Here is a 26,861-nt window from a genome sequence, read left to right as displayed (position 1 = left end):
GTTTAGAAGGGGCTGTGGGCGCTCGACCCTCCGAACTTTTCGCTCAATAGTGTAATATATGTGGTTTTCGTATAGAATTTTTTGGGTATATACGTTTTCGACCCCCTGGTTCTATAGAAATTTTTGGGTATATATAGGGCTGTAAACGAACCGAACGCACACGAACAAGACTATGTTCGTGTTCGTTTGTTAAGAAATATATGTGTTCGCGAACCGTTCACGAACACTTATTGAACGAGATTTTATGTTCGTGTTCGTTTGTTAAGGAAATGAACTTGTTCGTGTTCGTTTATCTTTGTTTGTTAATTTTAGGCAACGAACAAAAACGAACGTGGGCGAACACAAATGAGCACAAACTAATGTTCATGAACACAAATGAAATCAAACAGACACAAACAATCGTTCATGAACAGAGTATATAATACATCGACACTTAGTAGATATTTAATTTGTCGGAATTTTGAAGTATTGAAATAAATATAAAAACTAAAAACACAAATGAACTATCGAACACAAACGAACACGTTACCGAACGTTCACGAATATAAACGAACGAACACGACCTCTGTTCATGTTTGTTCATTTAACTAAATGAACGAAATTTCTTGCTCGTGTTCGTTTGTTTAATAAACGAACGAACACAAACAAACTTCCCATCGAACGGTTCACGAACTGTTCGTCAAACGTTTGGTTTGTTTGCAGCCCTAGGTATATACGTTTTCGACCCCTCCGGTCGGAAATCTCAAGCTTCGCCACTGCAGCTAAGTACCTGAACTCAGGGTCGGCCCGTTAGGTTTTCCAATCTAGGCACGGACCTAGGGCCACCAAAATCAAGGGCCTCCAATTTTTAGTAAGCTTTATATACTGTGAATGTATTAGGCCCAAATAAAGCAACACGAAACCAGTCTTTTACTAGAGGAGCCCAGATAAAAATTGTTTAGGAAAAAAGGCCTACATTCAAGGCTGAGTTTCGAAATTTAACTACAGATATAACTGCAGCAACCATCGACTATTAGACCCATCCCGAAGCTAGAAAAATAGATTTTATTTAGATGTATACTATATCTATACAAAACATATAACTTAAAAAAAATAATTTTGCCAACTTTAAACTTTTTAGTTTATAATTGCTGGTAGGAGGAGGGTTTTGTTACCAAATATGTTGAAAATGATAATTTTACAAAAAGGCCTTCACTTCATACTTCGCTTAGGGTCACAAAAAACGTAGGAACTGCCCTGCCTGAACTCAAATTCGAACCTAGGTTTGTTTACAGCTGATTTATACCAAGGTTTAATAATACCCGTACCCGGGTTTAGGAATTCCCATACCCGGGTTTTAGGAATACCCGCACCGGGTTTTACGGATACCTGATACTGGGTTTTAGGAATGTATGCACTTTGATAATTCTAATTCCTAGTAACATGTGATCTTATTAAATTAAAGTTTTATATTATTGAAGTTCATGTTTATAAACCCAAAAATGGAGTTGGAAACAAAAAACTACAAAGTTCATGTTTATACCCATCCGGGTTTTTTTTTAATACATGTCCCGGTGTCTTTCATAACCGAACACAAAATAAGGTATTTTAATACCCAGGTACACAGGGTATGGAATTCCCGGCCAATACCCGAACCTAAACCCGACCCGGGTATTGGCAATACCCGAAAATTCAAAACCCGGTCATACATGTATTCAGGTTTGTCAACACCCAAAAATTCAAAACACGATCATACCCGTACCCAGGTATGTACCCGAACCCGGGTATTAAAAAACACGGTTTTGTGCGCTTCTAAGACGTAGTAAAAGAGTGAGATTGGGCTCAAAAGATATGTGTTTTTTTTTTTCCTATGGGCCTAGATCTATCGAACTTTCTCCTCTTTATTACTTTTGGGTTTGAATATATGTGTTTTGCTGTTGTGTATAAGTTACTAATCGATGTTTGGGCAATATAGCATGGACCTCGCATAAGTTGGAAAGATATACAGAGTAGAATAGTACAAACTTAGGTGTAAGTCAGAAACGTCATAAACGGTAACCATAATAAAGTGACTTTTATGATGTTTAAACTTTAACCGGAACTATAATATAAAAAAATAAAAAACAAGGCATGCCCTCCTAACCATCGGAGAACCAACAGCACCTCAAGGTGCTTAGAAGCAAATCACTGAGTACCTCTAAGGCTTAACCATCTTTGCTTTAACACAACTCTTCGTCACCTCTAAGGTGGTGTTTGACACGGTGATGCAGCGTCAATGAATCAAACTTTTATAGGGGTGTCGAGATATTGTAGGGTTGGAGACAGGAGGAGAAACACAAAGAGGGGTGGGGGGGGGGGGGGGTAAGGATTTCTTCTTTTAGTTAGTTTTATTAAAGTGAGATAATTACGGAAAAAGTTCCTTATAAGGATATTCTAGTCATTTTACTCAATTATAACAGAAAGCTTGATGTAAGTTAACCTTAAACCCAAACATGTTACAAAATCAAAGCCACTAACTCCGAAATTGTAACTTTTGAAACCTATCCCCTAAATGTGTGATATGTGCCAAACCACATTCATCACTAAATCAATAATGTAATCAACTCTAATTTCTATATGTAAGTTTCCTTTATTATATATAAAATACATGTTTACAACGTAAAACTACCACCACTGTCAAAAACCTCATCATCCCCTAAATCGACGTCAAACACCACCTTGCCACCTCTGGTGAATAATGACAGAGCACCACATGTTTGCATGAATGGCAATCCCAGATAAAAAAATAAAAAAATGATCTTATCGTGGTTTTACACTTTATAATGTATTATGTATAGACTTATTATACCTTTTTTTAGCGGCACTTGTTATACCTCATATGTTCTTATCATGATTTTCTAAAATCACATATTTATTCTCAAAAGAGATGCATGAGTTTTGACATAAAAAAAGTTATTATTATGATACACAACCTAATGTTCATTTTTGATGTTCAGAAACAGTAAAAGAAAAAACATGTTACATATGTGACTACAAAGGTTCCAATCTAAACATCAAATTCCGAAGAGGGGTTATTTACTTATTTGTGTAGAATTAAAAATGCTAATTTATATTTTGATACATCTATTACTAGGAATATTAAGCCCATGTAAGGGCGGACCCAAGTGTAAAGTATTAGAGTGTGGAGCCAAATGTTAGGTATCAGAGCTACATATATTTTTAAGTTTTACCTAGTATCTAATACTCACTTTTTATGTATGATATATGAAGAGTGACTTCAATTCACCATACGTGTTTGAAGAGTGAACTCGGAAAAAAAAAATAATATTAGGTATGCCATTGTATATGTGATGGACTGCATTTCCATAGATCTCTTGAACACATATATTTGACATCAAAACCTACTATTTTATGTTATTTAACGGCATAAATTGATAACCTTATTTCATTGCTTAGTATGTGCGGAGGTAAATTAAAAAATTCGATATTACCAACTATAAAGTTTATTTGTGTTGTGTTTTATCCTTGTCAATATTTATATACGAGACTATATATTGATGATTGGATAGTTGTTTCAAGAGACATCATGTATGTATTGATCACTACTTCACTAGCCTTGTTAGGTTTGAGTTAATTGAGAGTACATGTTTTACATGTTTTAGCACATGGTACGTTGAATGTCAGATGCACACATGATAATCCTAGTTTAGTCAATTTGATGCTACAAACTCGTGGGCCACATTTTCATACTTGTAACACATGCTCTATAACAACTACATTGTACGCTATGCACATGTTTTGCTTGTATAAAAGTGTTTAGAAATAAATGGTTGCATTTTCTTGCAAAATAAATGATGTTTATAACAGTTTAAATAAGTCATATTAGAGAAAATTTAATTTGATTAGTGAAATACAAGAGTAACAAACGGAGGGGCAATAATGAGAAAAGAAGGTTGTAAGTTAGAGTTATGGCCTATGGGTCAGATTTTGGAAAGAAGTCAAGAACACATAAAGTGAAGAATTTTGTTATAATCATCTAAAAACCACACGTTTAGTAAATTTCTTAGAAAATCACATGTAACGCAAATTTGGATGTAATTTATGTCGTTTTATAGGTACATATATCTAAGTTATTTTGTTCTCATAAGTGGAAAAGCGTATTATGAGCCGGTTAGTAAGAAAATAATTGTTGTGAGTGAGTACACATAACTTGGTTATAGTTTTGTATGAAATGATTAGAGTGGAACAATAATAATTACATTAAAGTGTATATATATGTTTTTCTTAGTGTTAAATTGTCAATCATATTGTGAAACACCCTGTTACCAAATATGTAAAATGTTAGGGGTTTTATAATACTTCGTAACACATTTTGAAAGGTGTACAACAATAATGTGTTAATCTCAAGGAATTTGGTGCGAATAATAACTTAGTTTATGATAAACATCATCATAGGTGTCCGATGTTTAGTTAACTTATAAGTCTCTATTGGAAGGCTTTGCAGGGAATTAAATGAGTTGTCTGTTGTTAGATGTTTCTTTAAATTAATAGAAATTGAACAATGTTGTTAGATGTTTCTTTAAAATAATAGAAATTAAATAAAGGGAAAATTACCAAAATGTCTCTTGACCAAGTGTATTTGCAAAAATGTCACCTTCCTGCGTCCTTGGAACGTCCCCCTAGCATCGAAAGTGTCCGCCTTTCGCGTTTAAGCGTCCGCCTTTCGCGTTTAAGCGTCCGCCTGTCACGTTGAAGCGTCCGTTCCATTTCAAGCGACACGTGTTGAAGCGTCCATTCCGTTACGAAATTGCGTCGGTCACCGACGCATGATAACCATAATTTTTTAATGCGTCCATGTTTACGTTTCCGAGGCCTGGCCGACGTTTCCGAGGCTTGACCCCGACGCCCCCCGATGCTTGACCGACGCTTCGCGACGCTTCGGTAAAAAAAAATGAAAACTCAAAAGCCGTTTAACTTTTACCGTTGCACACATTTACCCCACTATATAACCCGTTCACTTATCACTTACCAAAACACCCGCCGTTTTCAAAAAGATTTGCAAACAAAAATCAGCCATTTCACTAGAAAATCTGACGCCGTCAACGACCCGACAATGGCCACCTCCTGGACTGACGTTGAAGACATTGCTCTGCGCGAAGCATGGGAGCAGGCAATGATCGATCCTCCACCTCGAGGACAGGGTGGGCTCTGGGTCCATGTTCAACAAAATTTCGCCCAACTACGTGGTCCGGAACACAACCGGACCGTTGACGCACTACCCTCTAGGTTCCGTGTGCTGCGGTTGGAGTGTGAGAGATTTGATCGATATTTCAAGAAAGTGGAGACGGATGTGGCCCTCATCAACTACCGCCATGAAGAGAGACATAATTTCAAACATGTCTCGGAGTGGGAAGCTATTAGGATATGGTTTTAGATAAATATAATATTTTATGTGTTGTTTGGTTTTTTTTTTTGTTTTTTATTATGTTATGTTTTTAATGTTTAATATAAAAAATTTTAACTAAAAAATAACATGTTTTATATCGTTTAAAATTTGCTCCGTTAACATACGTATAGTTTAATTTTTATAAAGAGCATGCACATGATCCCATGTTAGAAAAATGTTTATAAGTTATATATATAAAAAAAATTGGACAAAGATACGGAACGAACCTGCGTCGTTGGCCGACGCTTAAGAAGCTTCGCGGACGCATTGCATCGGACACGTGTCGCCTGAAAGGAAACGGACACTTCAAGTGAAAGGCGAACGCTTCAACGTGAAAGACGAACGCTTCAACATCGGACACGTGTCGCTTGAATGGAAACAGACGATTCAAGTAAAAGGCGGACGCTTCCGAGGCTGGGAGGACCTTCCAAGGACGCAGGATGGTGACATTTTTGCAAATGCACTTGGTCAAAAGACATTTTGGTAATTTTTCCTTAAATAAATCGATGTTAAATTGGAGCTATAGTTGTTGGCTTATGAAATAATGTTGTTTTGACCGAACTAACTAATATTTAACTAAGAAATAAATGAGAAAATTAAATTAAAAAAATCTTCTTTTGTGCTTTGTCTATGTTTACTGTTTTTAACTGTAAGAAACAAAATGTAAGACATGATACAATTCGCTAAACGTTTCATTAAGAAATCTATTCAAATGATATTTTGTTATTTCCCTTGTAAGGTACTAAGGTGGTTGAAGAGAAGTTTAAGTAGTGGAAATATTAACTCGGGCTCAAACTTCTAGTCTTTACTTTGAGCTAAAAGTTAGAGCTTGTATTTGATTTGTTTTTTACTTTAGCTTGTTTGTAGTTTTATGGCTGGCTTAATTTCTTTTTTAGTTAAGTGTAATTTACGTTCTTATGGTTTGTTTAACTTTCTCATTTCAGATTAAATTTTAAAATTGCATTATCTTTCTCTCTGTCATTTTGGAAACGTGTCATTTTAGCTCAAAAAAATAATCACAGTTAAAAAATTCAGTTAGCTTAAGGGTAACCACAGTCAAAATTGCAGCTGGCCGGGATCGAACCCGTGACCAACTGCTTAGAAACAAACAGATTTTACCCCTAAGCTAACTGATTTTTTAACTGTGGTTATTTTTTTGCACTGAAATGACATGTTTCTAAAATGTCAGGGAGGAAAACGGTGCAATTTTGAAATTTTGCCTGAAATGGCAAAAGTGAACAAACCACAGGGACGTAAATGACAGTTAACTCTTTCTTTTTTTTTTCTTTTTTTATAACTATTTTAGAAGTATAATTGACTGAATTGTAAAATCTATAATTTTTATTTTTATTTTAAGAAGTTTTCATGCTTAGTTTCACAATTTATTTGTCAAAATTAATTACACCGCACCGATTGATTAAACAAAACAAAAAGCAAATGACTCTTCAAACATAAATACACAAAATTTTTAAACAAAATCAATCGTCCAATGATTCTTTAAACATAATTACACAGAATTTCAAACAAAAACTCAAATCTTATAAGGCTATTAGATATGGTTGATGGAGGATGGGCCTCCACATCAGCGTCACATAGGATGGGTGTGAGGATGTGGCAAGAGGATGGATCTAAGGAATGGGGATAGGCCTAAAATATATATATGTATATGTTGTATGCATGTGTGTGTGAGAAGAAGATACAACAATTTTTGTCCTTTACCTCTCGTCCTCATCGTCCCAACCCTGACGTTCAAGACGCCGACAAGCCACCCGAAATTGTGGGGGGGGGGGGGCGTCGCCGGGCCTGGACGACCCTACACCAAATGGTCTAAGGAAAATTGTCTACCTAAAATACAATATTCCATGGACCTAAGGGCTAAGGCAATACATCTCACTCTCTCAAGGTAACTTAGGTATACATATCACCTTTAAAAGTCATGTGTTTCTTCCTATAGATGTTTGCTAAGATCTCCTTTCCTTTACCTTTGTAGTAATGTATTGGTTGGAGAAGGACGAACGGAAAGACCACGACTCATGACTTTAGAAGTAAGAACATTCGAGTCATTCTATAAGAAGTTGGTCAAGGAGTAAATGAGTAATTGACACAAAAAGTACAAGAAACTAAGGCAAAAGTGACCAAGTGGAGAGTAGAGTAACATGGGAATTTAAGGATTTAGGTTTTGGGTTTTCTTATATGTGATTCTTTACAACTCTTTTAGTTGGGCTTATTTTGTAACGTTTGATTTAATCGGGATTCATCACTTGACTGAATACTTGGGGTGTTTATCGGTTTGGATGTTGGTTTATTCGATTTTTATTATATTTGTTTTGCCTTAAGTGAAAGCCGAACGAATTTAAAAATGTGTCTAACCAAATCAAATTTAACTGATTATACTCTTTACTTGGTTTGGTTATCAGGTTAAGACGGTTATTATTCAGTTTATTAAATCGAATCTGGTTCCATTATCCAAATAATCAAGATTTGTGAAACAGATAACCGAACTGAACACCAAATTCCAAATTGGATACAATCAATAACCGAACCCAAAACCGAATTCATAATTCGAGTCTTTAATGAGTTTTGTTCAGACAAGTTACAAGACTTTGTCTGGTTAACAACCCTAGTCCATTGGGATATAGGTGAAATAAATTTAAGAGTTAAGTGTCATTTTTGTCCATGTTATGTGGTTTGTTCACTTTTGTCATTTTGTTATTTCAGACCAAATTTTAAAAATGCGCCAGTTTCTTCCCTAACATACTGGAAACGTGTCACTTCAGTCCAAAAATTAAAACCCAGTTAAATCAGACAGGTTAAATGAAAGGTATTATTGTCAATTCATAAAATAAGGTGAAAAAAAAGATATATGAGTTGACAATAATACCCTTCATTTAACATGTTTGACTTAACTGAGTTTTATGTTTTAGACAGAAGTGACACGTTTTCAGTATGACATAGAGGAAACTAGTGCATTTTTGAAAATTAGACTGAAATGGTAAAAGTGAACAAACCACAGAAATGAAAATGATAGTTAACTCTAAATTTAATTTTGTCAAAAGGATCAAATCTGTAATTTTAAGACCTTAAGGATTCATATGGTTAGGTTCTGATCAGGAATAAAAGTGGAGAACAAAGCTTTGGAGGGCCCCCCTTTTCAGTCTTTTGGGATATGCATGAGTTACGGCCATAATAAAGTTACGTGGACCAATAAAAACCGCCAAGTGATATATCTACGTGGAGCATCAATGGCATCATATTATTATTATTATTTATTTATTTGGTAGAGTCGTAGAAGGCAACTATATAACAAAAGAAAAGTGCCCCCGACCCACCAAGTCACGAAGAATTTATATTTGACTTGGGGCATGGTCTGAATTTAAAAATATTCTGATTTATTAGGATATTTTTATATATTATTTTAACCATGTGGATTTGAACAAGTAACACGACGAGTTATTGGTTTAACCAGTTGATACAATCTCAAAAACCGGTCGAAGAAAACACATATAGATGATTTTTTATTAGTTTTGATCAGTCTGATTTGATTTACTCAGTTTTTTTTATAGTAAACTGTCAAAATGGTCTTTGAGTTTAGGGCACTTTTGACACTTCAGTCCGAAAATGAAACTTTTTGTATCTGGGTTCCTAAAGTTTCATTTTTGTTGTCACTTTCATCCAATTAACAAACCGGGTTAGAATTTTCTGTCAACTTCTCTCATTTTTTGTCGTCTTCCTCGTTTAATTAGAATATATCATGGCATAAAATGACGATTCTACCCTTCATTTAAACGATGAAACCGACAAAAAGGGGAGAAGTTAACATAAAACTCTATGCCAGTTTGCCAATTGGATGAAAATGACAACAAAAATGAAACCTCAGGACCTAGATACAAAAAGTTTCATTTTTTGACTAAAGTGGCCTAAACTCAGGAACCATTTCATTTTACTCTTTTTTTAATAAGTAACTCACATCCATTAAATATATATATTCATAAATCGATATTTTTAGATTACAAACCCTTTATGATATAATAAAATTAGAATGCATGGGTAATGGATAGTAATTATAATTATATATTATAATAAATTTTAGACAAATTAGATTTAAATAATCCAACCTAGCTATTTTTTGTCAATAATAATTCTAACTAAGTTTATTTGTGACGATGAGTTTATTCGTGACGGTGGTCCAACCTTTTCATTTTGTTTGTATGATGGTCTGCTATTAAAAATAACTTACCGGGGTTAATTTTTTTCGGAATTACAAGCCGATTTTAGAGCTTTTGATCAAAATGAGGATACGAGTCGATTGATGTAAAACTTACCTCGAAATGGTGCTACAAAAGGCTTGATTTTTGTTAATTAGAAGTTTAAACACCCGAATTGAAGCATCGTTTTCGTCATTTGCAGCACTATTTCGAGGTAAATTTTACATCAATCGACTTGTATTCTCGTTCTAATCAAAAGCCATAAAATATCGGTTTATAATTTGAAAAAAAAAAATAACTCCGTTATGTTTTTTTAACGGCGAAACATTATACAAACAAAATGAAAAAGGTTGAACCATTGTCGAGGATAAACTCAGTTGAGATTATTATTAGCCAAAAACATCCAGGCCGGATTATTTAAATCCAATTGCCTACTTTTTATTTAAGTTTCATCATTTATACTTAATACATATACGTCTTTAACTCAACTAATTTTCATTTAATTTAATTTTCGTTTAATAAGTTGTGTTCGTTAACTTTAAAAGAATTTGAACACGCATGGTTGTTTGATAATTTTTTCTCGACGTTCTGGTGTGAATTCAGTTAAAAACGGATTTGTATTCAAAGTATACTAGATTACCGACATCATACCGGTATCATGGTGAACGGATTTGTATTCAAAGTATACTGGATTATCGATATCATATTGGTAACGTGGTGAACCGAACCAATATGGAAATTGGTATCGATATCAAGTATTATCGGTATTGAACTATTGATATCGGTATTCATTTTTAAACACATGTCATATCATTTTGGCACATCACAACTTTATTTTCTCTTTCGGTTGGAAAATTGAGTGTGAGTATCGTAATGAGTTGAAACGAAACCAACCAAAACTAAATTCTCACCGCATCGCACGACAGGGGCAGAGCTAATGTTTTAGCAGGGATAGCACGAGCTACGGCTCAACTCCGTCTTCGTAGTGTAAAAATACGGCTGAACTCCGTCTCCGTAGTGTAATAATACCCCTCAACTCCGTCTCCGTAGTGTAATAATACCTCTCAACTCCTTTTTCGTTATACAAATGATATCTCTAATCCCAATTTTTTTAGAGTACTCCTAAATTTTGGGCTAGTTCCGCCACTGTGACGCACGAATGAATACAACTGGTTAATAATTAATTTGGAATTTCGAAAGTTTAGAATTTATGCTTAATAATAATTAATAATTTGGATTGTTTTAAGATTTAGGTTTAGAATTTATTTATTTTCCTAAAACATCAATTAACATTAAGGCAACATATTGTATAGGAAATCACGAAATCCACTTCCTTGATGAACACGTGAATACCTCACCAACCACAACCTTGTGAGAACCACGTGCCAAACACCTTCACTACCTTCTTGACAACCGTAGATATTTCACGATCAACGAACAATACAACCCAAAAATCATCTCTTTCTCTACACACAACACCAACACCAAAACATCTTCTACTATAAACTCCTTAGCCGTCGAAAATGCTAGCTTAACACCCCCTCCCCGTGATGCTCACCGGTGTCATTTCCTCACGTCCGAAACATTATCTTGTCGGTTCACATCTCGCTCACTACGCCTTAGCGGCTCGTCATCGTCACATCCAATCCGATGCCAGTTTTTCGATCAAACTACTTCTTCCGTACCATTCTACAACTGCTACTGGATTGAATTACTCTGTTTCTGACGTGTCCGCATCTGTATGGCATGCTATTCTTCCGGCTGGAAATAGCCGGGGAAAATATAACCTTAGACCGGTTGGTGAAGGCTCGTGGAACGTTGCTTGGGATGTTCGTCCTGCGCGATGGCTTCACCGGCCTTATACGGCTTGGCTTTTGTTCGGTATATGCGCTTGCCTCGCTGCGCCGCCTTTAGAGGTTTATGATACCGGTTTGGAGCCTCTGGTTGTTGATGATAATAATAAAGTTAATAAAATTAATGCCAGTTGTATTGCTGCTGGTTCTGAAAATTCCATAAACTATAAAATAACAGGTTTGTGAATTTATTTTTAGTAGTTCTAGTTACATTTTGTTGCAATTGTTTATCAAGTTTATGATTATTCAATTCGAACTATATAGTTTTTAATTGGATATAAGAACAGAGTTTATGCTTTTGTGTAATGGATTTAGTTTAAATTTGTCTGCAGATATAGCAAATTTATGATATTTGATTTCAAATTATATGATTTGTAACTCTGATTTTTACAAATTTTATTATTTGCTGAACATTTTGAGTGTGTCTAAAGGAATTATAAATATTGAATTATATGATTTATTTGTTTGTTGTGCAACTAAGGTGACATAAGTAGATTTTTTTAAGGATTAAAAGTGTTGCAGGGGTTCCGGCAGATGGGAGATGTTTATTTAGAGCGATAGCGCATATGGTATGCTTGAGAAATGGAGAGGGGGCTCCTGATGAGAATCGACAGAAAGAACTTGCGGATGAATTAAGAGCTCAAGTAAATTCGATTTTGACCTTTTTGTTTAGTCAACATTTATGAATTCGGATTGGTTTTTTCGTAGTTTGACATATGTTGATCATCTTTAAATGCAAATCGGGATGTACAGGTTGTTGATGAGCTCTTAACGCGACGAAAGGAGATTGAATGGTAAGTATGATGATTTAGTTTCCATGAATGCTTCTGCTTGTACAAAAGAAACAAAATTCTTATTTCTATCGTCGTTTTGAAGGTTTATCGAGGAAGATTTCGATGCGTATGTGAAAATGATTGAGAAACCTTATGTATGGGGAGGAGAACCCGAGTTGTTAATGGCTTCTCATGTCCTCAAGTAAGTTTTCTTGCACATTGTTTACCACTAAGTGGCCAAGTTTCTTTCGCACTATGTGAGTTTGCATCGTTTCGTTTATAGGACCACAATATCGGTCTTCATGCTAGAGGGAAGCACTCAAAAACTGTTGAACATTGCAACATATGGTAAAGAGTATGAACAGGATGAGAAGAGTTCGATAAAAGTTCTGTTTCATGGGTATGGTCATTACGACATATTGGAAGACATATGACGTATCATATAATAGCCGCTTGCCATACCCGATAAACCAAAAGAAAAGCTAAGCGTGTTGCCTGCGCGCTTGCAGGCTTTGGCCCTTATAATTGGTTATTTGCATAGATTTCTTTGCGTTTTTGTGTAGATTCCTTTACATTGGTCTCATGTCAACATTTCACTCAATGGGTCAAGGGCGCGATCATGATCGCGATCGGGCTTTTGAAGGCATTTTGTTAGCAATTTTTGGTGTCTCTTTTATGTTAAAGGTTAAATGGTGACTTAAAAATAGACCTTGATTGAGCACAACTAAAAGGGATTGTGCTTTTTTGTGGGATTTATCTCTAGTTTATACCATCTGGTTTTTGGGAATAAATGGGTCGGGTTTTCTTGACCCGGAAATGATGGTTAAGATTAATTATGTTAGATTGTTAGTTAGTTGGTTGCATAATGGTGTTGGAAAATAGGATGGATTCAATTGAAAGAGTTGTGTATTGGTAAGTGAGCCACAAGCTGTTTGGTGATGATGCTTTTAGTCATGGTATATGCTCTTGTTAGATGCTCTCCTAGAATAACACCAATGTGCTGGACCAGTGAAGCTTTTTGAATTTTTAAAAACCAACTTTTTTTATTTTTTATAATTTATTTAATTTGTTTGGAAAATGTGTTTGTAATTTGAATATTTAAAAACCAACCTTTTTAATTTTTTTATAATTTATTTGGAAAATGTGTTTGTAATATTTAATCTCTTTTGCTAGTAACAAGTCAAAACTTACATATAAAAGTAAAAATATATGCATTATCTTAGTATTGGTAGTAGTTCAGTATTTATAAATGTAAAAGAAATGTCCTCATAAGTCACTTTTGATAGTATATGGATGGGTCATGGCATTATTACCCATGGCATTATACCCATGTCCTCATAAGAAATGTCCTCTTAGTATTTTAGTATTGGGTATACCCATGACATTATAGCCTAGTGGTATCTTAGGGGTGGGATAAGGCTTATAAATTGGGTCATGGGTTCGATTCTCACAAAGGGGTTTTCCCAGGTTTATTGGGTTTCCTCCTGAATGGTGTATAGGCATTATTGTCTAGTGGAGACCCGATATGATCGGGTGGTTCTGCTGGTGACACGATGATACTCCCGTGGTCCGTCAGTGATCCAAATTTGTCGTTCAAAAAAAAAGTATATGGATGGGTCAGTTCAGTCCGATTTTAGTCAATTGAATTAGTTGGATTTAATTGGGTTTTGGGTGTTGAAGTTTAGAAGTGAAACCAATCAAATAAAAATTCAGTTAGATTGTTTTTCATTGTAATCTGAATTTATTACTTAAATGACAAGATATTGAATCTTACTATATAAGTTTTTCATTGTAATCTGAATTTATTACTTAAATGACAAGATATTGAATCTTATCTTACTATATAATAAAAGAAACCAATGGAAGGACACTTGTCATTATTCTAGACCATCCTTAATTGTAGTTAATTATTATTTAATTTAAATTTAAATTATTAAATATTAATTAAATTAATATAAATTTTATCAACTCTAAATTATTGCCATAAACTTAATTTCAAATTGTAAAGTTTTATCTAAATTAAAAAAGATTGTTTCACTTAATAGTAGATAAACATGCATATTATTTATTGTTAATTTTATTATTGTTAACTATGAGAAATTATATTTAAGAACTTATTAATCAAACCAAAAATTTAAAATAGTATTAACCTAATTTAAAAAATAATTAAAAAATCCATTTTAATTTAGAAAGATTTTTTTTACAATAGATAAACCCGTGTAATACACAGGGTTTTTAAAGATATAACATTTTTTTATTATTTGCTATATATAAAATTAGATTTATTCAACCCGTACAATACACATAGTTTTTTTTAAATATAATTTTTTTATTATTTAGTATATAAAATTACATTTCTTCCACTCGTGAATACACAAGGTTTTTTTAAAATATAACTTTTTTGTTGTTTGGTATATAAAATTAAATTTATTCAACCTGCACAATAAACGAGTTTCTTAAAGATATAACTTTTTTTATTATGTAATATGTAAAATTATATTTACTCAACACGGGTAATAAATGAGGTTTTTAAAAATATATTGTTTTTTATTTAGTATATATAAAATTATATTTATTAAACTTGTATAATACACGGGGTTCTAACCTAGTAAAAACATATGAGATAGTAACTATTGACATTTATATTTTGATTATATGATTGAACTGACCAAAATAAGGAGTATTATAACAACATGAATGCTCCTCTAATAAAAATAAATATGCAAATTAAATTTTAATAATCCGAACTTTAATCCATTGGTCATTAGCTATCTATCATCCATACCGATAAATTGACCAATTACACTAATCAAAATTTTGACCAATTAGTCATTATCAAATGCGATCTCACTATAATAGAGAATTAACTCCCTCGACTCTGATAAACAACTAAAAGGATTGTTGTTCCAATTAAAATATCGTTGTTTTGACCCAACGTAATTGAAAGTTAACTGTGGATAGAGTTACTTCCGTTAAAGTAATGTATGTACATTACAATTCAAATTTGTAATGGATGATTATGCACTTTATTTTAGCTATTTATTTGATTTCTCTTTGGAGTGGATATGTAAAAAATGTAATAAAGGAGAATATTACATGAGATATATGTAACTTATAGTTAGATAGAATAATCAAAGACTAAAGGGTCTATGTGGTACAGGGAAATGGAATGAACGATGGAATAGAATGGACGAGGGAATGCAATTGATCATTACCGTTTCATGTCTTATTTGGTTACCATATGAGAATGAAATTAATTATTATAGCGTATTGTTTGGTAGGCAAGAAAAGACGAAGGAATAAAATCGGCGGTGACTAGTGGTGGTTGGTGGCGACGATTGTGGGTGGTGATAGGTGCCGGTGGTGGGCGGCGACGGAGACGGTGGCGGAGGCGGGGATAGGTGGGGTAACGGGTGGGTAGGGACAGCGGTGGTGGGGTAGCGATGGAGACGATAGTAGGTGGCAACGGCGGTGGGTGGGTAGCAGCGACGGTGGTGGTTGGTGGTGACAAAGGCAGTGGCGGGCGGCGATGGGCATCGGTGGTGGGTGGTGGCGTTGGGCGTCAATGGTGGTTGGTGGCGGCGAAGACCGTGGTGGGTGGCAACAGTGGTGGGTGGCCGTCGGGTGGCGGTGGAGGCGGTGGCGGGTTGTGGGTGGCGGCGGTGGTGGGTTGCGGTGTTGTTAATGAAGGGTGCAACAACGGATGAAATGAGAAAAAAAAAACATAGGGGGAGGATGGACTGATTTTGAGGGAATTGAATGCGTAATGTAATGGGTGATTACATTCCATTGACCAACCAAACACTCTTTTCTTCATTCCCTCGTAATAGTTCATTCTATTTCGCCTCTCATTCCTGCATACCAAACACTACCTCTTTTCTTCATTCCCTCGTAATAGTTCATTCCATTTCGCCTCTCATTTCTGCATAACAAACACTACCTAAGGGTATTTATATAAATGAGCCTATACATTGTTATTTCCTATTGTTTTTTTTTTTTTTTTATCAATAAACTATTGTCCAAACCGATCCAAAATCCAAATCAAACAGTCCAATACCATTTGACTTTATCCGGTTAATGAACACTTCATGTAATATGAACAAAGACAACTAACTTAACATACTCCTAAATGCTTATGCATTCTTGCAAGTCCAAGGTTACATAGCTAAATTTTGCATAACCCAATTTTCATTATTATGCGAAAAATAACTTAGCAACCACATTTAAACACTTGCATAAATGTAGAGAATGACTTGATTCCAAAAGACCTAACGACAATGACTTTAACATTGTGTCCTGATATATTTGAAACATGGGCATTTTTCATATTGTTGGGGCCACGAAATGCCAATGTAGCCAAATTGCAATTAAGAAAACCATAGGACATATAGGTTGTAGGAAGAGGTGTACATATAATAAATTAATGAGTAAATTGCCAAAATCGTTCCTGAGGTTTGTGCGTGTTTGACAGTTTCATCCAAAATAACTTTTTTGTACAATATTGCCCTTCACTTTTGGGATTTTTTGTCATTTTCATCCAAATGCTTAATTTGCTTTATATTTTCTGTCAAATATTTGGATAAAAATGGCAAAAAATCTCAAATCTCATGGACAATTTTGGCAAAAAAGTTGCACATTCGGATGAAAATAGCAAAAAATCACAAAAGTGAGTGGCAATATGGTACAAAAAAGTTGTTTTGGATGAAATTGACAAACACACCTAAACCTCGAGACGATTTTGGCAATTTACTCTAAATTAATAATGGTTCTTCCCAAAAGAAAAGTCATAGCACCCACATAAAGAGATAAAGAGTCCAACTCCAACAACGATCTCGAGCATATATATAATGTCGAAGTTGTTTAGTCAACAAACGGTTGTAAATATTCTTATAAGCAGAGGCGCAGTTTTGTAGGAGCCCCGAGAGGGGGTGCCCGACCCCCCGAACTTTTCGTTCAGTAGTGTTCGGTATGTAGTTTTCGTATAGAATCTTTTAGGTATATACGTTTTCGACCACCCGGTTTCATAATTTTTTTAGATATACGTTTTTGACCCCCGGTTGAAAATCTCAAGCTTCGCCACTGCTTATAAGTAGACATGAGTGATAAAACGCTTATTAGTTTTTTTTTTTTTAAATTACCCTCAGGCTTGATCTAGAGTCTATTTATATCTTCTAGTGTAACAACTGTCACCAAAATCCATAATTAGGAAGGTAATTAGCTATTAAGAAAACCCTAATTGAGACACCCAAGTGATTTGGCATAAACCCTAAAATTTTCAGAACAATCGGAATCAGGATCAGGGCCCCTAAAACTCAGGGGGGACAAAACCCTAGTAACGATTATCTTCATAACTCATTATAAAATTCGAAATTAACAAAACCGTCGACACAGCAAGCCTACATGCACGAAGGGCTACTCTATGAAAATAGGGTGGTCACTCGCGTAGCGCGACGCCTAAGGGGGTACCCCCTCGCGCTACGCGACGGTGTCAAAATTTCAGTATAAATAGCAGGGGTTGGGACTTGAATTTTGGCACTTGAACGACGAAAATCGGAGTTACGTAGGTCGAGTTATAAGCAAAACAGTCCAACACACACACACAATTATCGAATCGCTGCCGCAAAACAGGGTAATTAGTCGATCGCTATTACGATTCAGTTTCCGGGATCAATATACCCAAAGAATGTCTAAGTGCCGCCCATATTGGGCTATGCTTTATCGTTGTCAATAATTTGATAATGAGCCGAAGCATTGTACTTTGTCGTTGTCGATAATTCGATATACGAGTTGAAGTACTATACTTTATCGTTTGTCATTTTGATAAATGAGCCGAAGTATTTCATTTGGACATTCATTGTCAAAATTGATCTCGGGGAATTATCATAATTGTTGTATTGATCACTAATCCTGTTTTGTGTGCTTTATTATGAAATTAGGTTAACAGGGATTAAATCTAAATTCTACCAACACTAAATTTGCAATGTGAGTCATTCTTCTTTTTATCAAACTGTTTTACAATACTCCAAATTATTTTCAAAAGTGTTATAATTACAGGGATTAAGTCGTGGTTATCTTGATCGCTGGTTAGTGGGGTATTGTGCACATTACTAATTTCTCACAGGGTTAGGCAGTAAGCCCTAACAGTGGTTAGGCTACAAGCCCTAACAGTGATAAAACGTCACTAATTGGGTGACTGGACCCAATAGTGATATGACCATCGTCACATGGGTGGCAATACCAGATATAAAATAAGATAATGCCATTGTAATCGCTCTTATGCTGTAATTTATAAATATGTGTCGTCTTAAACAAAACGGAATGATTCACTCAGTATTTCCCCGCTGACAAAACCTTTTTACAACATGTTTCAGGTGACATACTGTGAAATCAGTACACGTGCTACGGAGCACCATCAAGCTTGAAGTAGTGGCTCATATAAATAAATAAACATGTTTGTAAAATAATGAAATGATGAAAATTACGGGGTTATCCCGAAATGTAAATAAATAATACTCAGGCATTTTCAATAATTAAAACGATCCTGCTAAAGACTTCCGCTGTAAACTTGACTACCGCGTGTTTCCTGTCCCGCGGCTCCTGATCCGGGTCAAACCGGGGGCTGGGGCCGTGACAGGAAAGAGGTGGTATCAGAGCCACTAATCAAGCCACTGATTTAAGCCTATTAATTATTTAGAAAATACTTAATCTTTATTAAATTGTTATTCTGTGATTATGTGTTTTATTATCTGATTAATTGCATATAACATGAAACAAATTTTATATGTGTAGCAAATAAAATAAAATTTTAGTGTCTTTACAAAATCCAGAAGCCTTATTCAGTAAATAAATAAATTTATAAATAAAATCTAAGGTGCTCTAAATTCTAGTTGTTCGGATAAATAAACGAGTATTTCTACCAAATTTGTTATAAATTCTGACATAATAATTGTGTGTAAACAGAATAAGTGATTTGTCTAATGCCCTCCAGAACTTAAATCTCTATCCAGTAAGAATAGAGGTTTCCAGAGATTTCAATAGGTATATACCAGCCAGGGAGGAACCTATAGAATTTAATGCTTTACCTCTCGAGCCTAAGAAAACAGAAATTGAAGAAAGTTCTAGGCAAATTGAGGGATTACCATCTCAAGAAGAGTTAGATTTCGTATTAGAAAATTTCAATACTATTAAGCCCTGTGATGAAACACAACTACCAACGAACTTAGACCCAGCTATTTCAAATCCTTTGGTCCGCTCACGACCTTCCGATATAGACGAATGGTTGACTCATGAAATACAATTACAGAATAATCCCTCTAAGCTTTTTCCTCAATTCCAACTGAACCCTTTACCAATTCCACCAAAAGAGTAACGAGAATACAGCTAGACTTCACCACTTGGATCAGGAACTAATAAATATTGAGAATAGGATTCAAGAGATTGGAAAACAAATCTCCTGAAAATACGATCCAAGGAAATACCGTTACTAGACTATTATTTAGCAAAAGGATCGGGAATTTATGAAATTACGATTATGTAATAGTAATAAATAAAACTAGTATGTGTAAAATAAATAATAAAACGATTGTATATAGAAGCATGATATAATAAATATCATAGAAAATTTACAGAATTGGGTACACGTGGTTATGTGCAATTAAGTGTAACATTAGATTATTTCTTGTATACTAATTATTTATCTATAAATCAGTTATCCAATGGAACACGCTAATAATGAACCAGTTAACGAAGGTAATCAATCTGAGCAACAGTCAGGGGGTCAATATATGACTAGGCAGGATATAGAAAATATTGTTGCTCAAGGGATAGCCAACACTATTCCAACAATGATTGCTCAAGGGATAGCCAACGCTATTCCAGCAATTGTCAATGCTGTTAAAAATCCCATAGAACCACAGCAAATCATTCCTAGTAAACGTATTTCTGAAGATAATTTCAGTAATAGCGTAAACGGAGGTAATGATCATGCTAATCATGATAATGAACCGCGACGAGCTCCGCTCCCTAAGAAAAAGAAAGTTGCAACACCTGGTTGCACTTATAAGGAGTTTCTTGCCTGTAAACCTGTAGAATTCGCAGGCAATGAAGGGGCAACTGCGGCACTACGTTGGTTAGAGAAAACTGAGGCAGTGATTAGAATAAGTAAATGTGTTGAGGAAGATAAGGTTATGTATGCGTCACACCTTTTCAAAGAAGAAGCATTAGAATGGTGGAATACCGTGTTACAAGCCAAAGGAAGTGACATAGCCTATGCCATAGGTTGGGAAGAATTTAAGCGATTAATAGAAAGAAAATTTTGTCCCGAATATGAGAAAGAGCAAATGGCAAATAAGTTTTTAAGTCACCGAATGGTGGACGTAGATTGTCGAGGGTATACTTCAAAATTCTTTGAGTATGCCAGAATTGTACCTACACTGGCTTCGCCAGAATCGGTACTTATATCTCGCTATATCTGGGGTTTAATTAGCGAAATTCGTGACATTGTCAAAGCTGCGAGACCTCGTACAATTGACGATGCGGTAGAATTAGCCAACACCCTAACTGACGGACTGGTACGCACTCGGGAAGAAAATAGGAGGAAGGATTTAGCCCAGAAAATTTCCCAAGAATTCCATGTAGGTAATAATAACCATCTCAGGAAAAGAGGAAATGAGCGATTTCCTACCATTCCACTTTGTGATACTTGCAACAGAAGGCATTTTGGAAAATGCAAAGAATGTTGCAATTTCTGCAAAATTCCAGGACATAGGGAAGAGGATTGCAGGAAAAAGAAGGCAATAACCTGCTACAATTGCGGAGAAGCTGGACATTACAAAACTAACTGCCCGAAATTAGGCAACCCAGCAAACGAAAAGACAAAACCTACAGAAGGGACTACCAAGAGAAATGCAAGAGCTTTCCAATTAACTACTCAGGAAGCTGAACTAATTCCTGACATCATAGTTGGTACGTTTTAAAATTTCCGACGATTAGGCAAAAGAATTATTTGACTCTAGAGCAAACCAAAGTTTTATAAATACTTCATTTTTGCCAAGTCCTTAATTTAACCTTAGGCCAACTTTTACAGTTGACGCAGATTTCGTTAGAATAAATAATATTTTGCAAGAAGCAAAGATAGAATTAATAGGACGTAAACTTTTCTGTAAAATTTGTTATTAATAAATTAGCCGGATTCAATGTTATAGGAATAATAACCAACTTTGCTCAATTTCTTTATAAAAGCTTCCGTGTTAATAGAAAGGAAGGATTAAGGAAAAGATATATCGATTATAGAAAAATAAATTAGAAATCAATACCTATTCTCTAAGAATAAAAATCTATTTGCTCAATTTTCAAATACTAGGTATTTGTCCACAATAGATTTGTGTTTCGAACAATATTAAATGACAAATTCCGCAATCCCTAAAAGAAAATTTGGAATTCTGTAAATTCAAATAGATACTATAGATGGTATATTTGATAAAATATATATCCCTAAAATAAGCTAAAACAATTAAGGTTAAATAAAAATCTAAATCAAAAGAAGCTTTAAAATCTTATAGCATAAATTTAACCTTCAGATTAGAAACCACTATCTGTAAGAAGATAAAGTTATTTCCCATACAGGTCATAAGAATTTAAGATACATATTGGAGTAAATACAACTGTAATATTTAGTATCCCAAGGGGAAAGACTGAAGACAACTATAAACCAAATCCATTGAAGTTCGAGTTGGAAACAAAATATTATTAAAAATATCTCCTTGAAAGAAATTATTAGATTCAGTAAGAAAAGAAAACTAAGTCTAAAGATACGTAGGACCATTTCCAATAAGATTAGTAGTTTATTATTTTCAACTACTCAAAAAAGTAGTTAGAATACATGATATGTTTCATATATCCAATTTCCAGAAATAGTTGATAAACAAATCCCTGGTAATATCTCTTCAAGAAAAAGAGATAAACGAAAAGTCAAAAAATTCGTAAAGAAATCACTACGAATAAAGGATAGACGAGTAAAATTTTTAGAACTCAAAGAAAGAATCTAAATATATCTACAAACTGAAATCAGAAATGAAGCAAAGATACCCTTATCTATTCCAGTAAATCTCGAGGACGAGATTTTTATTAAGGTGGGGAGGATGTAACAACTGTCACCAAAATCCATAATTAGGAAGGTAATTAGCTATTAAGAAAACCCTAATTGAGACACCCAAGTGATTTGGCATAAACCCTAAAATTTTCAGAACAATCGGAATCAGGATCAGGGCCCCTAAAACTCAGGGGGGACAAAACCCTAGTAACGATTATCTTCATAACTCATTATAAAATTCGAAATTAACAAAACCGTCGACACAGCAAGCCTACATGCACGAAGGGCTACTCTATGAAAATAGGGTGGTCACTCGCGTAGCGCGACGCCTAAGGGGGTACCCCCTCGCGCTACGCGACGGTGTCAAAATTTCAGTATAAATAGCAGGGGTTGGGACTTGAATTTTGGCACTTGAACGACGAAAATCGGAGTTACGTAGGTCGAGTTATAAGCAAAACAGTCCAACACACACACACAATTATCGAATCGCTGCCGCAAAACAGGGTAATTAGTCGATCGCTATTACGATTCAGTTTCCGGGATCAATATACCCAAAGAATGTCTAAGTGCCGCCCATATTGGGCTATGCTTTATCGTTGTCAATAATTTGATAATGAGCCGAAGCATTGTACTTTGTCGTTGTCGATAATTCGATATACGAGTTGAAGTACTATACTTTATCGTTTGTCATTTTGATAAATGAGCCGAAGTATTTCATTTGGACATTCATTGTCAAAATTGATCTCGGGGAATTATCATAATTGTTGTATTGATCACTAATCCTGTTTTGTGTGCTTTATTATGAAATTAGGTTAACAGGGATTAAATCTAAATTCTACCAACACTAAATTTGCAATGTGAGTCATTCTTCTTTTTATCAAACTGTTTTACAATACTCCAAATTATTTTCAAAAGTGTTATAATTACAGGGATTAAGTCGTGGTTATCTTGATCGCTGGTTAGTGGGGTATTGTGCACATTACTAATTTCTCACAGGGTTAGGCAGTAAGCCCTAACAGTGGTTAGGCTACAAGCCCTAACAGTGATAAAACGTCACTAATTGGGTGACTGGACCCAATAGTGATATGACCATCGTCACATGGGTGGCAATACCAGATATAAAATAAGATAATGCCATTGTAATCGCTCTTATGCTGTAATTTATAAATATGTGTCGTCTTAAACAAAACGGAATGATTCACTCAGTATTTCCCCGCTGACAAAACCTTTTTACAACATGTTTCAGGTGACATACTGTGAAATCAGTACACGTGCTACGGAGCACCATCAAGCTTGAAGTAGTGGCTCATATAAATAAATAAACATGTTTGTAAAATAATGAAATGATGAAAATTACGGGGTTATCCCGAAATGTAAATAAATAATACTCAGGCATTTTCAATAATTAAAACGATCCTGCTAAAGACTTCCGCTGTAAACTTGACTACCGCGTGTTTCCTGTCCCGCGGCTCCTGATCCGGGTCAAACCGGGGGCTGGGGCCGTGACATCTAGTATTATAGCTAGTGGCTAATGCGCAATGACAAAGTGGGTTGAGTACTTGAGCCCATGGTTTGTGACTCCTTAATATAGCTCAAGTGCATTAACCATCTCTAACCCAAGGTTTTTAAGGACGCTTAAGTAGAGAAGGCAATCAAACCCGAACCCGATGGGTAAACCCGAAACCCGACACATTTGGGACGGGTTTGGGGTTGGTTAATCGGGTTTGGGACGGGTTTGGGAATAGTTTTTATTTTTTTCGCGGGTTTGGGACGGGTTTGGGATTTAGTGATATACCCATTTACCCGACCCAATTACCCGATAATGTGTACCCGTTTACCCGATTGTATATCCGATATAATTTCTTTTACATTATTAATATGTATATATACGATGCATCCATTTTTTACACATATAGGTATTCTATTCCGTATAAATTGTAGTTATTTGATATATATTTTTATAATAACAATACAAAATGTAACCGGTTAGTAGTTACCCGATAGATACCCAATAAGTTTTGAGATAAGTATACCCAACGAGTAATCTTTTTAAATTAACGGGTTTACCCGAAACCCGTGGGTATACCCGATACCCGATGGGTATTTACCCGCTAGAAACCCGACGGGTTTTGGGACGGGTTTGGGACAAGCTTATCTAATTGGGTTTGGGTTTGGGATTACCTAAACCCGTCCCAAACCCGACCCATTGCCATCCCTACGCTTAAGGATGAGCCGAATCACTTTTTCTCTTTTCCAATCTCTTCTTCTCTCCCTTTTATCTCTCCTCTCTCGCTAACATTCTTTATCCACCCTCTTTCCTTTATATAAGTTTCACATCATTCATGGATGCTTAAGATAAATGAAGTCCATATGCTCTAAAACCATTCAACAGCCAATTTGTGGGTTAATGCTCACGAACTAACATAAACAAACGTAAATGGACGAACGTTCACCAACATAATTGAACATTTGTTTATGTTCATTCATTTAACTAATAGAACGAAATTCCTTGCGCATGTTCGTTCATTTATTAAACGTACAAACGTAAATGAACTTTCTGTCGAATTATTCGCTAAAGGTTTGGTTCGTTTACAACCCTGTTAATAAGCATTTGATTGTTGGTTAAATGATACACATTTCGTAATCATATTTGAGGGACTAGTTATATACTATACACATTTCGAGTGTCATTTGCCTACCAAATTGCCTTGTTTGACTCATTATCCAACTCAACCTTTGGTTTTGCTACATGTATCTAGAATAAAAACTTATTTTTTATAATTTCCATGATCATTTTCTTGAAAAAGGATTATCCGGTCCACAAAACCGATAAGCTTTAAAAGTACTTGGTAACTCGTTTTTCACCTTACAAGTTAAAACAGAAAATGGTAGGATTCCGAAGATAACCCAACAATATTGAACCGTTTAAATTGATAAAGAACCAACATATACGCAGCAAATTAATTCAACCTTTGGCGAATTCAATTTTAGTTATGTTACATACCATGGGTTCACCCTCATATACAAACTTCCGACCTTTGAGAATCACGGCTAGATCCATGTCTGCAACAGTTGTTAGGTCCTTCTTTACATTTATAGGGATCATCGATGATTTGGGTCCAGCATCTTTATCACTGAACCCAAAAGGCTGAAAAACACGTGTGTTTTATCAGGACAAATTTAAATTCTACCAATGAAATATGCTGCCTTTGGCTGGCTACACCACAGCTTTGGTTAGTCCAGTTTCCTCATCTATCATATCAACTTTTTTTGGATCATCAAATTTTATCCTTCTTGGATGAGTGGAAATAATAAAGATGATTACAACACTAACGGTTCTAGCCAAGGTCAATCAAGCATATGGTATTGTAATGTGATTTGACTCATGAAAATTAATATGTTTTGAATGACGCTTAAATAAAAGATTAGACATTTTCGAAACGATTTCATAGGTGAACTTAACTTTAAACATTTTAGAAACGATTTCATAGGTGAACTTAACTAAAGAAATGTTGAAAAAGTAAAAGAAAGTGGATTTGATTTTTGTATAAAACATCTTATTTTTGTGAAAAGATATGCATATTTGAGAATTTGATTCACTTTAATGAGGAGGTTAGTATGGAATTACTTAAACATATGGCGGCTTTGCGTCCATGTGACCCCTTCTCAAACGTTGATGCATCGAGGTTGAGTGAGTTGTATCTATCTGGTTTTGATATCGTGAAAAATATTATACTTGCTTATTATCATGATATGCTTAATGATGTTATCACCGACTTCGCTAGAGTGATGGATATGCCTTATCTTTGTAATGTGCCTTGATTTGATTGTAAGGGTGAAGGGGGTGCTCACCTAATAGGTGAGTCCCCTCTCTTACGCCAAACCAATCCCCGTGTGTCACGTCAAGTCCCCTCTTAAACTCCCCTAACACCCCAATTTGATGGCGCCACTCCCCTCTTAGGTGAATTGTTTTTTTTTTTAAAAAAAAAAAAAAAAAAGGAAAGCTTGTGATTGGACCAAGTCTCCCTCTCTCCTCTCTCTCTCCTCCCCTCTCTTCGGTGGCGGCACCCCCAACTTCTTCCCCGATTTCACCCCCCGCCTTATTGGCGGCACCCACCAATTCGGCAAAACTGGTCCCCGATTAACCTTCCCGAAGGTGCCCCGCACTCCCTAACGGTTGGGAGAAGCTATTCAACGATGACGCTTGTGTGAAGTCAAATTAATGCACTTTTAACGCCGTACAGGAACATGGATGTAACACAGGCGTAATCGAGTGCTTCTAAAAGATGAAAAAAAGTAGATGATAAACACAAGATGTACCTTGTTCCATTCCATTAACTTTAGTTAAGTATAATGTTTAAATTGTTTTTAGATAGTTTCATCATTATTTGTTAAGTTCATTTAAATTAATTGAAAATTGTTTCATCATTATTTGTTATGTCATTTCAAACCACTCTCAAATTTGATGGAACGTATTACTGGCCCTGTATTTTATCTGTGTCATTTTTGGTCATG

The 26,861-nt window shown here is 35.2% G+C and overlaps 1 protein-coding gene across 1 annotated transcript; it reads left to right on the top strand.

Annotated features, from left to right (window-relative positions):
* The first annotated feature begins 10,966 nt into the window (after positions 1-10,966).
* Positions 10,967-13,008, top strand: LOC110915506 (OVARIAN TUMOR DOMAIN-containing deubiquitinating enzyme 4). The gene is made up of 5 exons (XM_022160223.2): positions 10,967-11,661; positions 12,006-12,127; positions 12,237-12,277; positions 12,360-12,458; positions 12,540-13,008. The coding sequence occupies exons 1-5, from the start codon at positions 11,181-11,183 to the stop codon at positions 12,688-12,690; spliced, it is 894 nt and encodes a 297-aa protein (XP_022015915.1). The 5' UTR covers positions 10,967-11,180; the 3' UTR covers positions 12,691-13,008.
* Positions 13,009-26,861: the final 13,853 nt, after the last annotated feature.

This window comes from Helianthus annuus, chromosome 7, assembly GCF_002127325.2.
Source record: "Helianthus annuus cultivar XRQ/B chromosome 7, HanXRQr2.0-SUNRISE, whole genome shotgun sequence".
Taxonomy (NCBI): domain Eukaryota; kingdom Viridiplantae; phylum Streptophyta; class Magnoliopsida; order Asterales; family Asteraceae; genus Helianthus; species Helianthus annuus.
The sequence above is the reverse complement of the archived record's forward strand: the minus strand, read 5'-3'. Positions and strand labels throughout refer to the sequence as shown.

Coding starts and splice junctions, on each gene's coding strand:
- LOC110915506 (XM_022160223.2), top strand. CDS start 11,181: ATGCTCACCGGTGTCATTTCCTCACGTCCGAAACATTATCTTGTCGGT. Junction 12,278..12,359: donor CGACGAAAGGAGATTGAATG/GTAAGTATGATG, acceptor GTCGTTTTGAAG/GTTTATCGAGGAAGATTTCG. Junction 12,459..12,539: donor ATGGCTTCTCATGTCCTCAA/GTAAGTTTTCTT, acceptor TTTCGTTTATAG/GACCACAATATCGGTCTTCA.